The following is a 17,188-nucleotide window of genomic DNA, read 5'->3' as shown; positions in this document are numbered from 1 at the left end:
CTACAACTCCCATCATCCCTAGCTAACAAGACCAGTGGTCAGGAATGATGGGAGTTGTAGTCCCAAAACATCTGGAGGGCCGAGTTTGCCTATGCCTGTTGTAACTCTTCGTTGATATGGCTGTGATCAAAATCTGGGGACAGGAGCTGTACTCTGAGCATCAGCAGGATCCATGTATTGCCACTCTCTCTTCCTGGTCATGCATCCTTGACCAAAAGAGTCTTATCACTCGCACCGCCCTGATAAGCTAATTATTAACAAAGTCCGTGTGGTAGAGAATGCGGTTTGTGAGAGGGAAACTCAATCCTTTCCCCGAGGATTGGGTTGAGGCGTGAAATGAACATTGACCTGACAAGCTGCTGTGATGTATGGCCACTGCTGCTGCTACAATCAAACGCTGGCTTGGACCAACTAATTATGGGGAGAGTGGGAGGCTGCATGTCTGTTTATAGCGGAATCTCCTTTGTATTGTACACTGTCCAGGTTTCATTTCAACATCTTTTACACCTCTTGTCTATATTCTCTTTTTATGGTTAGGAGATGTTTGTTTTGGGTGTGTGTGTGTGTGTGTGTGTGTGTGTGTTTGTGGGTTTTTTGGAGTTAGACAAGCCACATTTTCTACTAATTCTTTCAGAATAAGATAATTAGATAAGCATTCTCTCCCCTCGAGGGTGTGTCTGGCACCTTCATTGTATAGCTTTCATTGTATGCTGGGGGTACCCTTCTTTACTCTGGCCTTTTCACTCCTGATGCATATGTATTCATGCATGTGTGTCTTCTATTCTACATCCCATTAGTCTAAGTTATTATTATGATGCAAAGGTTTGGGGAAAGGTTTCAGATTCCATCGTTATTCCCCATTCTTCTGACTGTAAGCAGTTTCAACTGATTTTGATACTGGATTTTTATGTGGTATTTTTGTAATTCCCCCACCCCACCCATTATGGTGAGAGGCTGGTAAGAAATCTATTTGTTGATCATGCAGCCTGTGTGACTTTCATTTATTTTGAACTGCAGTGTAGTTGTAAATCTTGATGTGCAGGAGATAATGTCATGCCCTATAACCACATTTCCAAGAAGAGTCCACAGGAAGAAGTGGTTGATCCATTATTATCTTTCCCCCAAAAGTGCAGCAGAATGAGGTCATATAATATCCAGTTTATTAGGATTAGCAAACTGCAGTCGTGTCCCAAACTTCCTGGTGGGGTTCACCTCCAAGTGCATAGGCCAGGGGTAGGCAACCCAAGGCCCTTGGGCCAGATGCGGCCCAATTGCCTTCTCAGTCCGGCCCGCGGACAGTCCGGGAATCAGCATGTTTTTACATGAGTAGAATGTGTGCTTTAATCTAAAATGCATCTCTGGGTTATTTGTGGGGCATAGGAATTTGTTCATATTTTCCCCCAAAATATAGTCCGGCCTACCACATGGTCTGAGGGATGGTGGACTGGCTCATGGCTGAAAAAGGTTGCTGACCCCTGGCATAGGCTCATCTTGGAAAGCACATTGAGTTTTAGAAAACCTGAAATATCCAGCTTTTAATTAGAAGCACAAACTATCTTGCCAGTAAGTGTCGTTTGTTCTGCTGGCATGAAATAGGAAGCCCATCAAAGGAAAGAGGTATCCAGATGCTGCTTGATTATTTTTCTAATTCTCTGACTTTATGCAAATTTGTCATAAAGAAACTTGAAAGCCTCATTATCACCTTATACACTTCCAAGAGCAAGGAGAGTCCAGCTGTTCCCTTGTTCTCCAGTACATCATATTCATTGCTCCTGGAATTGCATTTGTCTTTGTTCTTGCTCCACTATATCACCGCTTTAGAGACTTATACCCTTGCCCTTCCTAATGCTCATGTGCTACTCAAAGTGGCTTAGATTAGAATAATTAAAATACAGCGTTGCTGTGCTAAAACAACAATCAAAACTCCTCCTGGTGGTGGAGCATTAAAACTGTTAGTAAAGCTAAGTAGGGTCCGATATGATTTTAGAATTGGATGGTGGATTTAGTTTTGAGATTCCTGCAATAGATGACGCTCGGGATCCATTCCAACTCACAATGACAGGAAGGTGGGTGGGATTCTGACCTTGCAGCTATACATATTCCGAAAGGCTTTACAGTGGTACCTCGGGTTAAGTACTTAATTCGTTCCGGAGTCCGTTCTTAACCTGAAACTGTTCTTAACCTGAAGCACCACTTTAGCTAATGGGGCCTCCCGCTGCTGCCACTGAAGCACGATTTCTGTTCTCATCCTGAAGCAAAGTTCTTAACCCGAGGTAATATTTCTGGGTTAGCGGACTCTGTAACCTGAAGCATCTGTATCCTGAAGTGTCTGTAATCTGAGGTACTACTGTATTACAGTTGGGAAGAATGAGGGCATGTATCAAGTGTGGGGAACTGTTTTCAGCCTGAGGACCACATCTCCTTCTGTGCAAATTTCTGAGGGCCACATGCTGGTGATCAAAGGTGAACATGTAAATTTTGCCTTCGTGCAGTCGGATAGTTTCTACACTCACTCTGGATACTCACTGAGGCAAGAGCCCCCACTGAGGACACGCTCCAGTCTAGAGGCACCGACATGGGCCCCAGACTGTGGGTGCCCAGTGGCATGTGCGACACGACGTGACATGATGTCATGTTGCACATGCACGTGCTGCTCAGCCTCCACCCGTCACCATTCTCCAATGCCATGACAGCCGCGAGGCAGGGGCCTCCAACTCCCTCGCAGAGCCTCTTTTGGGGCCTGCTGTGGCTGCAGATGCACCCTGGAATCACATCCGCAGCTGCAGCGCACCCCAACAGAGGCTCCACTGTGCGGCAGAGTTGTATCCTGAGGAGAGTTCGAAGGGCCACACTAAGGGGCCTAGGGGGTCTGGATTTGGCCCTCAGGCCCAAAGTATTTACCCTGCCCCCAGATTTAAAGCTTGATTACAGTTGATGGAGAGGACATATGCAAACACGTCAGGAAGAACCTTCTGGCAGTAAGAGCTGTTTGACAGTAGAACTGTCTCCCTCCGGGGGTTGTGGGGTTGTGGACTCTCCTTCCTTGGAGGTTTTTAAGCACAGGTTGGAGGACCATCTGTCAGGGATGCTTTGCTGAGATCCCTGCATTGCAGGGGGTTGGACTGGATGACCCTCGGGGTCCCTTTCAACCCTACAATTCTGTGATTCTATACCTGCTTGAAACTTGGTTTCCGTTGGGAAGGAAGACGAGAGGTGTAAGCTGGTAAGGAGAAGCGTTCATAAGCTCACCTTCCTTCAGCCCCCGGCCTCAAGTGCTTTGCCCGCTTCGTGTCAGGCTGCCAGAAAAGCCCTTCCTCCGCCTGTTGTCCAATGCTGTGAGCAGAACCAGGCACAGCGCTTGCGGTAATTAACTTTATTGCTCAGTAACCAAGGAGTCGGCACACGGCACATCCATCAGATAAGCACGTCAGTTGCAGAAGCTAAAGTTCCTGTCCCTTCCTCCCTCTTGTTTATACCTCCCTCCTCGCTGTGACTCCGCTTTCCTTAATTGTTCCAGCCTTTTCTCGACTCTTGGTTCCTGTGCTGAGAGTGAGGGAGGGGAAGGAGCCAAATCAGGACTGTACAGCGGTACCTCGGGTTACAGACACTTCAGGTTACATACGCTTCAGGTTACAGACTCCGCTAACCCAGAAATAGGACCTCGGGTTAAGAACTTTGCTTCAGGATGAGAACAGAAATCGTGCTCCGGCGGCGCGGCGGCAGCAGGAGGCCCCATTAGCTAAAGTGGTGCTTCAGGTTAAGAACAGTTTCAGGTTAAGAACGGACCTCCGGAACGAATTAAGTTCTTAACCCGAGGTACCACTGTATTGCAGAGCAGGAGACAGAGCCCCTGCTCTTTCTGTGGCTACCTTAAGCCTCTCCCCTTCACCCTCACTCTCTGCTGATGATTCCTCCCTGTCCCACCAAAGTCCCCACAGGTGGCCCCTGGACCACGGGCTGCTCCCACTCTTCCTCATCCAGCCAGTCCCTGACACTTCGCTCCAAGGATTCTGGTTTCCTCAGCAAACAGGGCCTCACCCACTCCCCAAGTAAATGGCGTCTTTGCACAGCGCAATTAAATTTGCTCAGCTGCAAGAAAGGCAGTTGTGGAAAATGAATAGTTTTCTATTTGCTTCTGTTTGTGGGCAAGTGCCCTTGAGACCAAGACCCAGGCAGGAAGGGGGTGGGGGAGAGTCCAGCTCCATCGACCCTCCAGCCTGCCTCTTCCATGGGAAGGGACAGATTGCACCCTGAGTTGTTGTTGCTTTTTAAAAAAAGAGATTGGTTTGTGCGACTGGACTAAAAACAAAAATGAATGAAATTTTAATTTGTGTGTGTATAAAGCTTCTCATTCTTCTTTTTAGAATAGCATTGATGCGCAGTTATGGTTCCCCCTCCCTATCCCCTTGGCCAAATAAATAATTTCCCTCTCTGACCCCTATGTCTCTACATGCACATATAGGTCACCTTCTATGCCAGCCGCAAACTCCTTTGCCGTGCATGGATCCTTGCACAGATGGAACAGATCCATCCACTTGCATGGAATTTGTCACTGTGTTCCATTTCCATGAGGGTAGCCCCTGCTGTCAGGGAGAATGAGGGTCTCAAGGAAGCAGTGCAGTTGTTAGATGTGGGACGAACAACTATTACAACTATTGCACCCTCTTGAAAGATCGTACAAGCAGGAGGGAAGCACCACCTGAGCGCATGACTTTGGAAGAACGAAATGATACTTCTTGATTCAGAAATGTTATCCAACTTTAATTGACAGAGCCAAGGGGAACAGCAGCAACAAAAGCTAAGCAGGGTCCAATATAGTTTCAAATTGGACAGGGGATCATTCATTGAAGGGGATTGGAATACCCTCGGGATCCCTTCAGCTCTAAATAATAATAATAATAATAATAATAATAATAATAATAATAATAATTTATTATTTGTACCCCGCCCATCTGGCTGGGTTTCCCCAGCCACTCTGGGCGGCTTCCAACAAAGATGAAAAATACATCAAAATGTCACACATTAAAAACTTCCCTGAACAGGGCTGCCTTCAGATGTTTTCTGGTAGTTGTTTATCTCTTTGACATCTGATGGGTGGGTGTTCCACAGGGTGGGTGCCACTACTGAGAAGGCCATACAGTTCTATGGTTCTATTAATCAACCTAGTAATACTCAGGGCCAGAATGAACTAAATAGTAGTGTCAGCAGAAGCTAGGGCAAAAAATCCTGCTAGCACAATGGGGCTTTTCCCACCTCTCCCCCCACCACTACAGACACTCCAAATCAGCTCTAAGGGTGGGGAATAGCTCTAAGGAGAACCTCTAGAACAGCCCTGGGGTGGGGAATAGAGAGGGGATCCTTCCAACTGGCAAGTGGAAAGGCTTGCACTAATAGAATGAGTGCAATATTGAATTTCACCCGTAGGACTGTCTCCAGTTAGGGTCCACTCAGAGTAGGCCTGCTGAAGTTAAAAGACCTAAGTCTGCAGTGCCTGTTATTTCCAGTGAGTCTACTCTGAGTAGGTCTAGTATTGGATACAACCCACATATTTTGAAATTACTCTGCTTTTCCTGAAGGCCTACTGTTGTGCAGGCTATGCAAAGCTTTTCTCCTCTTCTGATCTGGCTTGATGATGGCAAAATAAAATAAAATATGAATGTCTTTGTTTCTTCCCTGTCCACTGAAAATCCGCATGGTGGAATTCACATGGACAACGAGCTGGCCCAGGATGGCAGAACGCGATGGTGTGGGCATCATAATCTCGAGCAGACACGCTTGGTGCTTTGACATTTCACAAAATGCCTTTTCAGAGTTCTTGAGGATTTAGGCTCCTCCGATAGATTTCAGGCAGACGGATTCCATTCAGTGGCATAAAGCGGGGGATGTTATGTGTACAATGCCCCAGTGTTTTCTGGGAATAAAGCTGCCCTTTTTCCTGCCCTTCCCCTCCCCGGCCCACCCCCAACACCACAAAGGGGGCTTTGCTGAGATTGCATAATGTTGGGGGTGGCAGGAGCAAGGACTTGGGGAGGGGGAGCACTTCCTCAGAACACAGAAGGTGTTATTAAATTCAGATGGTTTCAAATAGCCAAGACAGGGCCAGGGAGGAGCAATGGGAAACTGAAACCCTCCCCCCTCCCTTGCTAATAGGCATTTCTGCCCTCTTGATTTTCCCATCTCACATCCAGATAATTGACCTGAAAATCAACAACATACAGGTTGTGATGTTTCCATTAAGGCTCAGTTTAAAGGTTGGTGAATATAGATGGTTCCCTCTGGAACCCTCTCGTACAGTCCCCTTTCTGTGGACTTGCTGAACTGTTCTGAAAGACTGGGGAGGCAGATTACGTTTCAGTCATTAAATCTCATGGAATGGGTTTTTTGAGATCCTTCTAAGAGAAGAGATGGAGGGGGGAAAAGACATCCTTCCTCCCTCCCTCGCTTCCTCCCTTGGTATACTCAAGCAATAGGTGTGCATTTCTTAACATCACACCCGGTCCATTTCCCCATCTTGCAGGTTCCATGACTGATTTACTGAGTGTCCCCTATTCTTGCCACTGAAGTGTCTGTGAAGCAGAAAGAAAACAGTTGGCTTCTCCCGTCACCTGGCTCCTTGAACCTGAGAAAAGCCTCCTTTGGTCATTACTCACAGGCATACACACCAGCTCTCTCTTTACTAGGGCCAGCCCCTATTTTGCAGAATTTGTCTTCTGTAAGGCCACATTCAGCATTCCAGTATACCTGAAGGAGCGTCTCCACCTCCATCGTTTTGCCCAGACACCGAGGTCCAGCACTGAAAGCCTTCTGGCGGTTCCCTCGCTCCGAGAAGCCAAGTTACAGGGAACCAGGCAGAGGGCCTTCTCGGTAGTGGCACCCGCCCTGTGGAACGCCCTCCCACCAGATGTCAAAGAGAAAAATAACTACCAAACTTTTAGAAGACATCTAAAGGCAGCCCTGTTTAGGGAAGCTGTTAATGTTTAATAGGTTATTGTATTTTAGTGTTTTGTTGGAAGCCGCCCAGAGTGGCTGGGGAAACCCAGCCAGATGGGCGGGGTATAAATAATAAATTAATTATTATTATTATTATCATCATCATCATCATCATGGGAGACACAGTGATGGGTGAGTGAGACACACTCTCCCATCTGGATTGCATGGAGGCTCGAAACGCAATCAACCTGCCTCATTCCAGATAGACCAATTGTCCTTGCAGCCCTGTATTGACAACTCTTCCCGGGCATAGCTCTTCAGGTTCTCAGTGATAGGGATGTTGGAGAATTCTGACAAAAACTTCAAAGGAAGCAGAACTTGCTGCAGTCCGTGCACTTGTCAGTGGTCAGAAAGGGAAATCAGTCAAATAAATAAGATTGACTCACAACTTTGTGGGTTTTTTAAGTCCACAAAATATACACTATTAATGTTTTTGAAAAACATTGGTTTGATGTTTCCCTTAAATTGGAATGAATGTAAGTTACGTAAGTCAGAGCTTTCCAAACTGTGTGTTGCGTCACGTTCGTGTGTCAGCTGCAGTGTGTTGGTGTGTTGTGCAAATGCTCCCTGCATTCTTAAAAGGGGTTGGTTTAACCTCCGGCTTGCTATTAAAACTGAATTACTGTGTCATGAAATAATGCATGTCTAAAAAGTGTGTCACCAACATGAAAAGTTTGGAAAGCTCTGACGTAAGTTGTGTGAATTGTTATGTAAGAGCTTTACAAAAAAATGTGTGCGGTTTAGAAATGATTTCAAATTTTAAAAATCAATCAACTGATTGAGCAAGGTGAATAATGTAGTATTTGGTGGAAACTGAAGTGCAGCAGAATGGAAACAGTGCTGATTGTGATGGTCATACGCTGGAAGGGAAATAGCTGCCTTCTTGCATTCCTAGCAAGTGATTTGTTATGCACAGGGATGTTATGCACAGGCAGTGAGACTGTGCTTTGTAGGTAGGTTGTATTGGAATCTTCATGCAATCTGAAATAAAGTAGCCATATTTTTATTTATTTTACTGATAAAGAAATTTCAGTCTAGCTCCTCTGCACCACTCAGCACAGCTTAGAGCAATTTTAAAACCACAATATTGTATAAGGTAATAAAAAGACATTAAAATGGCAATGGTAAAAAATGCAACAATAGATGCACATTAAAATGACAGATATATGTGGGTAAAAGTGCGACAGTATAGAAAAAAGCAGTAAGAAACAATAAGAAAAAAAGCAACAGTACATGAAAATGCAAGAAGAAAAAGAAAAGGAATTAAAAATAAATAAGAAAAAAGTTTGGCTTGGAAAGTGAATTCAGTTTGTTGTCTTAAGGGGGGGGGGGGAATGCCCCGACTTCTCCTTCTCCTCCTCTTCGACACCATAATCAGCTTCTTAACAGCAGGGTCTGTGTGTGTGTGGTTTGGGCACATTTAAATTGTTTACCTTTTCTTGGAAAAGCCTTCTAGAACCTTTCCAATATGAGAGCTATGAAAGAGGATGTTTTCATGAAGCTTTACTGACCAGAGGCAAAACCTCTTGCCTTGCTTGAAAGCTTTAATTATTGCACACACCCGGCCCATCTGTATCGAGTTGAACATCCTGCCAGAGGGGCATTAAATCCAGCACTCGATCCCCCTTTAAAAAGTTTAATAACTTCCTTTTCTGCCTTGCATCAGCCAAGAGACATAAAATTGGGGGGTGGGGGTTGTGCAAAGACCCTGGGCTGGCCTGAGAGTGGGAAAAGAGATTTAAATATGCAGACTTCTGGAACTCAGTGGGAATGTATACATAGATGACTATTTAAGTTGCAATCTTATGCCCACCTGGAAATCAGTCCCACTGACCTCAATAAGATTTATTTTTGAGTATAATTATTATTTATTAGAAATTTTATATGCCAGCCTTCTTCCAAAGATCACAGGGCGATTTACAGCATAAAAATATAAAATGTAAAATACAGTGGTACCTCGGGTTAAGTACGTAATTCGTTCCGGAGGTCCATTCTTAACCTGAAACCGTTCTTAACCTGAGGTACCACTTTAGCTAATGGGGCCTCCTGCTGCTGCCACGCCACCGGAGCACGATTTCTGTTCTTATCCTGAAGCACTATTTTGGGGTTAGCGGAGTCTGTAACCTGAAGCGTATGTAACCTGAAGCGTATGTAACCTGAAGCGTATGTAACCTGAGGAACCACTGTACATATAATAATAGCAACAGCAACTACCAATAACCCCCCTCCCACAAACACATTTTAAAGGCCATAGATTCTTCAATCAGCCAAAGGCCTGATGGAAGGGGAACATTTTCACCTGGCGCTAAAGGTGTATAATGAAGACACCTGAGAAACCTTCCTGGGAGAGCTTTCCACAAGTGGGGAGTCACCGCAGAAAAAGCCCATTCTCATGTTGCTGCTCTCTGGACCCCTCACAAAGGGGGTAAAATAAGAAGGGCCTCAGCTGTTGCTCACGGGGTCTGGGCCGATTCATATGGGGGGAGGCAGCCCTTGAGGTATTGCAATCCTGAGGCATTCTAGGCTTTATAGGCCCAAACCAGCACTTTGAATCGGGCTCAGAAACTAATTGGCAACCAATGTGGTCGGTCCAGGATTGATGTAATATGCTCAAACCATATTGTCCCGGTGAACAACCTGGTCACTGAATGGTTGTGCGTAAGAGCTTCAGTGATATTGGGCTGCATTTATGTAGCTTATTTCTTAACTACACTCAAATAGTGTTGTACCCAAAACCTGAACTTTATGCAAAGGGGAGCCATAAGGCATCCTTTATTATAATATCAGGGTAATTATATGGGATCCCACTTTCAGTATCTTTTACACTTTCAAATGTTTCAGTGTAGACATACTGCTTCATTTCCAATAAGTACATGCCGCTTAAATTCTTGCTTAAATTCTGTAACTTTACACCACAAATGTTCCAGGGTGGTTCCCCCTCCCCCCCCCCGCTTTTGTTGCAGTATAGCAGAAGACAGGGCCTTCTGGGTGACTGCACCCCAACTTTGAGGCTCTTTCCCTTCAGAAGTGCCGACAAATTCCCTTGTTTTCCCAGGCTTTTGGAATACTTTTTTAGCCTAGCCTGTTCTGTTTATAGTTTAGTTTTTATTTTACATCACGTCTGCTTTTAATCTCTCTATCTCTCTCTAGATTATTGTTGGGAGCTGCTCAGAGACCTTTGATGAAAAGTGTTTTAAAAATATTATGGGGGGGGGGGGAAATAATACAATTGAAAACAACCCATGGTTTGTTTGGAGAGGGAGACAAACAATGAGCCCTCATTTGGCTGTAGTACTAAGGCAAACCATGGCTTAACTCCTGTTAGAACAGCATTAGCAAGAGAAAAAGCAGGGGAGTTGCTGGGATTTTCTCACTGTACACTAGCTTGTCTGCTCATTCATTCACTCATTCTAAGCTATAGTTTGGCTTAGTGCTTTGTGCCAACGAGGCCAATATTTGCAAACACACACACACACTGTTGGGGAAAACTTAGATCTGCTTAACAAGAGCAACAACAACAGCCTGCCTCCACTCTGTTCTAAATCTGGCTGCTGAAGCTTGAAAGAAATCCAGGGCTAGATCTTGTGTGTGGCTGGGGTTCTGTGACCTCAGTTCGGGTTCTGCACCTCATGTACAAACCCCTCCTCTGTTGCAGTGCAGATGCACAGTTGTGCTTTTATGTGCAAGTTATTGCAGTCAGTGGCACATGGGATGGAGTAGTTGACGGGCTCTGCCTATTGGCTTGCTGTTTTGCATCCAACTTCACCCAGCTGTTGCTGGTTAGGCAGCCACTTGTTGGAGGAACTCTAGTACTGGCTTTCCTCCAGCAAGCAGGGGGCTGGATTAGATCTTGGATGGGGGGCTCTAACCCATGAGCCTAACTTTCCCCAAAACTACATCCGTCTGCCCCACATCTGACATCTTATGTGATGTCAGGTGTGGGGCAGGTGAGGATGCTGCTAGCAAACGAACAGTTGGCAGCTGAAGTTGTCACCTGATGTCATAACAGCACTTGCCCAACAGTCAAAAATTATCTGTGGAGGGTGTGCCAGTTCTTCCTATGGCCCTTGGGCTGAAAAGAGCTCCGTGCCCATGGACTAGCTGACCCCAAGGAGACTGTCAGCTGTATGGTTCTCTGACCTGGTTGTTGTTGTTGTTGTTGGAGTTAGGGCTTCTAGCAAAAAAAGGACAAGTAGATCCCACTATCTAGAAGCCTTTACTATCTCTATACTGAATTGGCTCTCCTCCCATGCTACCTTCACTCACTGGAATAGTCTTGTGCCGAAGAGGTTTCCATTATTCCTCCTTCCCTGACTCACATCACCTCTGTTCTTGTTTGTTTTTAAACAGCTCTGGAAGATGTCGCTGCAAAGCTGGTTCAGATGGCCCCAAATGCACCCAGTGCCAGGAAGGCTACTCCATGTTCAACGGGACCACCTGCGAACCTTGTCGGTGTAACAACCATTCTGCGAGTTGCGATCGGTTGACAGGTGAAAAGCAAGGGGGGGGGGACTCAGGTTTTCTGGTAGCCCTGGGTCAGGTTGGTGGGGTTTTGTTGAGGCTGATCAAGAATAACAAGGCGGCATTACAATCCAGTTGTGTATCCTCCAGTATTTCAGAGAGGCACTCTTGTCTACTTGTAATACCCACATTTTCAGCATGGAAGGGCTGTAGCTAAGGGATAGAGCAGCTGCTTTGCCTGCAGATTATAGGTGCAGAAATATATGTGCCAGTATGAACCATGCCCCCACCATGCCCATCGCTGCTTGCCCTCCCTTTGGCTCTCTTCCTCCCCCCACATGCCTCTTCCTCCTCCACTTCCTGAGGCTGCAGGCATGGTCTTTCAGAGGTGTTTTGACGTGACCTTTTTATGATTGGCAAAGCACCTTCCAGGTCGTGTCAAAGCACCTCTGGGAGATTGGCCTGCAGCCTTGGGAAGCAGTGACGGGGAAGGTGTAGGGCAGTGCAGGGATGGCAAAGGTGCAGGGGTGAGGGAGCAAGCAGGTGGGCAGGCAAGTGGCGGTGGTGAGATGGTGGTGGAGGAGAAAGAGGTGATGTACCTCCTTGAAAAAAGCACTGGGAATGTCCCCCATCTGAAACCCTGCAGAGCTGCTGCCACTCAGTTTAGACCTATGGTTCTTAACCTTTTTTTGGGGGGGGGGTAACGGACCCCCTTGAGAATCTGATGAAAGTTATGGATCCCCTTCCCAGAAAAATGTACATAAATATATGGGCACACAATTCTGCATACAATTTGCGCCCGGTTCATGGACCCCCTGAAACCCACCCATGGACTCCTGGTATAGATAGCTTGACCTAGATGCACCAATGGTCAATATGAAGTAGTTTCCTTTGTTCCTGTGCTCACTCCAAGGATCTCTGGTGATATTCTCCCAGCCTATGAGAACCAGTGTGGTGTTGTGGTTAGAGTGTTGGAGTGATGACCTGGGATGCTATGGTTCAATTTCACATTAAGCCATGAAACTCACCGGGTGGTGAACTTGTGCCAGACACCATCTCTCAGTCTCACCTGCATCACAGGGTTGTTGTGAGGATAAATTGGAAACAGACAGTAAATAAGCTAAACGTCTTGAAAGTTTAGGCATGCCAATAATGGTGTTTCAGAGACTGTTTCTCCCTCAAAAGCAAAACTAAACCTCAAACGTTATGTAGTGATCTGACCATTATGGGATTAAAGAACCTCTTATTAGGCACCTGAGCAGGACTACACCCTTAGACTCTCATTGCATTTCTGTTTCTGTCTAGGATAGTTGAGTACTAAACAGTCTGTTTTCTTAGTCTGCAATAAAGTGAGCCTGAGTTCTAGCTAAAGCCTGCTTGTATCAATGCAAACAGGTAAAGGAAATATATTTTTTAAAATACCTTTTCAAAAAATATAAAATCTTAAAACCAGCAACACTCATAGCTGAACATCAAAACAATTTCACCCAACACTATGTTTTGGGATAGACTGCCTTACATAGCTGTCAACGTTTCCCTTTTTTAAAGGGAAATTCCCTTATTCCGAATAGGATTCTTCGCAAGAAAAGGGGAAACGTTGACAGCTATGCTGCCTCATGGCACCGTCTGATTTCTTTTGTATGTATGCTCAGTGCTAATATAAATCAAGAACTTTAGAGATGTGGGTTGTCTGCCCTCTTGTGGCAGCTGTTGAGACACCATGGAGGCCCTTTTCGTTATTAGAAATAAGTGACAGTCAAAGGCTCAAAGCGGACATGTCTGCCTTCCTGCATGCTAGTCTGAAACCCCACACCGATGCAAAGCTTCCCTGTGTTGACAAGGATTTTTGGGGAGGAAAGCAGAACTTGGGTGCCAGTGGGAGGAACATCCTTACCAGTGGCGTAGCGTGGGTTGTCAGCACCCAGGGCAAGGCAAGTAATTTGCACCCCCTAACCCGTGGATTTGCGCCCCTTAACCTGTGGATTTGCGCCCCCTAACCCTAACCCCCAGATGTTGCGCCCGGTGCGGCCGGCCCCCCCTGCACCCCCCACGCTACGCCACTGATCCTTACACAACAGAAACCCCATAAGGGTATTATGGTCTGAAATACAATAGTAGATGGGACATAGTAAAGCACAATTTTCAGTGGAGAACGGCCGTAGCTCAGTGGCAGAACATCTGCTTTGCCTGCAGAAGGTCCGTGGTTCAATCCCTGGCATTTCCAAGCAAGGCCAGGAAATAAAACTGTCTTGAGCCCCTGGAGAGCCATGTGCAGATAGTATCGATCTGGGATGGGGAACCCCAGGCCCAGGGGCCGTATGTGGTCTTCCAGGCCTCTCTGGACTCCCCCAGTCCACACCCCTCCCACCAGGTCACACTGCTCACTGGCCCTGCTTTGCCTCCTTGAGGGCTCTGGTCTGCCTCTGATGTTCTGCCTTGAATTCTGACTACGCCTCTTGCTTATCAGGGTGGAGAAGGCTGTGTGAGTGTGCATGTGGAAGCTATCCTATGGTACAAAGGCAATATTTACATGCGTCTTTCCACTTACTACTGGCCTGCTCTCCACCCCGAAGGCTGCCCAGAAGGGAATGTGCATTTCATTACCTGACCTGGAGATGCAGGAGATTGAACCTGGTACCTTTTGCTTGCAAGCCATGAGTTCCACCATTGAGCTGCGACTCTGGTTCAATACAAGGTATCTCCAGCATCTGCTCCAATAGTGATTTTAATTCTCTGGGTACTGCCAACAGTAAATAGAGCCAGAGCCAATGGAGACAGCGCTACATTTGTCTTCTTTCCTGGTGAGTTCTACAGGAGGCAACACTGAGACTAAGGAGGAGATAAAGCTCCCGGGCAGAGATACCCCCTGAGCTGTTAGTGGGACAGTTCCCTATTAGTCCTAATGGACCAGCCTCCATTGCTTTCAGCCATCAAGATAGTTGACGGCCACTCTCAAATCTCTCTGTTTATTTTCCTTTTCAGTGGGCTAAGCATACCCAGCTCTCAACTGTTCCTCATTATAAACTTGGGGTTGCATCCAAGCCAGTTCTACTTGAAGTAGAGCCACTGAAATTAATGAACCTACACAAGCGGTGTCCATGAATTGCAATGAATTTATGCTCAGTAGGACTAATATTGGCTACAACCCCTCATTTCCAGACCCCTTGCCATCCTGGTCACCTTGCTCTAGACCAGGCTTCCTCGGCCCTCCAGATGTTTTAAGACTACAATTCCCATCATCCCTGACCACTGATCCTGCTAGCTAGGGATCATGGGAGTTGTAGGCCAAAAACATCTGGAGGGCCGAGGTTGAGGAAGCCTACTCTAGGCACAATCCAGATTCTGTGGTCCACACAGCCCAAAGCTAGGGCTGGGTGGCGGGGTCATAGAACTGGCTACCTGCCTTTCTTCAAGATACCTTTTGTACTCTTCTATCTGCTGGACCTTGAATCTTCCCCCACTAAAAGCCCCAACACAACTCCACCAAAAGCCTCACATGGTCTTGGCAACAGTGCTGGTGAGCAACTGGCTAAATCCTCATTATTGGGTCCACTGTTTCTTATGTACCCAAAATGTCACCATCTGTGTACAAGAGGGGGAAGTAGCAGTAGGTTTAGGGGGAACCTATGGTTTGGAGCAGCACAAAATCCTGGATGGGGGGAACCTACATGGGAGAACATCCCTCCCCAAAATCCCAGCCCAATGAAAGTTGAGAATTCTGTCTTTTCAGGGGTGTGGAATGGAATACGGTATCCAGAACAGGAGTGTGCCTTGCTGCAACATTTTGTTGCAGGTCCTACTTGTATTTTTGTGGTCATTTTGAGTTGCCGCCCACTGCTTCGGACAGCTGTTGTCTTTGTCTTTATTTCTGCATTTATCTTGTTTTCTAGGCACTTGCTTGGACTGTCAAGGGAACACAGAAGGTGCTTCATGCGAGAAATGCAAGGGGCAGTACTACCGAAGTGGTTCACGACACCATGAGTGTCTTCTTTGTCCTTGCTCCCCTGTAGTGTCCTCTGGCAGCTGTCATATAAGTAAGATGGTTTTCTAAAATTGTGGGTTTTCACTGTGGTACATCAACATAAGAACACCAGATGAGCCCTGCTGGATCAGGCCAGTGGACCAACTAGTCCAAAATCCTGTCTCCACAGTGGTGAACCAGATGTCTGAACCTTGAAAGTATGACAGCTTGTGTTTCCCAGCAACAGGTATTCAGATACATGCTACCAGTGTGTAGCGTGGGTGGCAAGCGCCTGGGGCCACACAGAAGGGGGCTGGGAGGGAAGGAAACAGATGGCATACGCATACACATTCAACTGCCTAGCAGCTCCTGACACACCTAGGAGATTGCAGCTGCAGAGGTAAGAAAGGAAGAGCCATTCCGTTTTCTGGAAAGGTCACTTCCTGGTTTGCATGGGGAAGCGCACAGTTCTTTTGAGGCAGCATCAGTTGTTGAAATTTTGCACTCCATAATAACTTTGCACCCGGGGAAACTGCCCTTGTGCCCCCCTGCTATGCCACTGCATTCTACTGCCAGCAGTGGAGGCAGAACATAGCCATTGTGGCTAATAGCCATTGGCAGCATGGAACTGTTAATTCACAGGTGGAGTGCTCTTGAGACTGGAGGCTCTGTGGAACTACCCAGGGAGAAAGTGTCAGCCCTGCATGCATTTTGTCAAGGCACTTTCGAAAGCCAGTTCTTCCAGCCCCCTTCAGAACTATCTGTTGTTCAGAGGCAATGGTGATACCCAGGAGAATTCTGCTAGGGTTCACTAGCATGCCATAGCAAGCTAGGCTGTAGGTGAACGCATCTCACCTTGCTAGGCGTAGATGTGACCTGTGCAGTTAAAACAGTTATGGGATTGCAGAGCTGCAATGGTCACATGGGGCATGCTAGAGGTAGACGTATCATTCCCACATTTACAAACACCTTTCCACCAAGGATTTCAAGGTGACCTGCATGCATCTCTTTCCATCCTGCTCCCATTTTGTCTTCACAACAGCCCTGTAAGGTATGTTAGGCTGAGGGACAGTAACTGGTCCAAGGTGAGCACACAGGGCCAAGTGGGGATTTGAAGTCCCTGGTCCTAGTCCAGTCCCTGGCCATTTGACTTCTTCTAACTTCTGCATAATGCGAAGAAGATCAGCTGTGGATTGAAAGCTGGCTTAAACAATCCATCAAGAGCAGGGTGAGAAAACAGGAAATGGAAGCAGGTGACAGCTACAGTGTGGCTGCAACTTGGTGCTTACCAAAGGGATCAATTCCTCATGCTGAAGAAGAGAAGCAAGCTTTGGAGGTTTGTATGATGAGGTGCTGTGGCAGACATCTAAGTAAGAAAGGCTGAGGATGGCTTACTATGTCTGCAGTTCCACTTTTGGTTGCACTGTTTCCTGAACAGCTGCCTCGACAGGTACCTGTGGCTTCCTCCTCTGAGTACAGTAGCTGGCTCAGCTGCTCAGGGAGTAAAGATCTGGAGCCAAGCTTCAGAGTCCCCGAGTTCCAAAGCTTTCACACTACCAGTTGCTTGGAATCACAAGAGCTGCACTCAAGTTCTGGTTGTTGGCTTCCCGTGTATGTTTGGTCACTGAAAACAGGATATTGGATTAGTTCCAAAGTGTTGACATTGCCACACTAAATGGCCGAGTTCTTGCAGATACAGTTATGTTAGGAGGCCCATTGAAATAAAAGTGGACCCCTCCTCAAAACCAAGGTAAAAATAATCCTCAACCACCACCA

At 46.6% G+C, this 17,188-nt stretch overlaps 1 protein-coding gene across 1 annotated transcript in view; it reads left to right on the top strand.

Moving 5' to 3' along the window:
* Positions 1–17,188, top strand: part of MEGF9 (multiple EGF like domains 9) — a 93,468-nt gene that overhangs the window by 65,995 nt on the left and 10,285 nt on the right. The window contains exons 3-4 of the mRNA XM_083485860.1: positions 11,341–11,480; positions 15,342–15,485. Of these exons, the coding sequence (XP_083341986.1) occupies positions 11,341–11,480; positions 15,342–15,485 (284 nt within the window). The remainder of the gene's footprint in view (positions 1–11,340; positions 11,481–15,341; positions 15,486–17,188) is intronic.

The sequence above is a fragment of the Podarcis liolepis genome, assembly GCF_965112155.1.
Source record: "Podarcis liolepis genome assembly, chromosome: Z".
Classification (NCBI taxonomy): Eukaryota; Metazoa; Chordata; class Lepidosauria; order Squamata; family Lacertidae; genus Podarcis; species Podarcis liolepis.
This window is presented reverse-complemented; position numbering and strand designations above follow the sequence as displayed.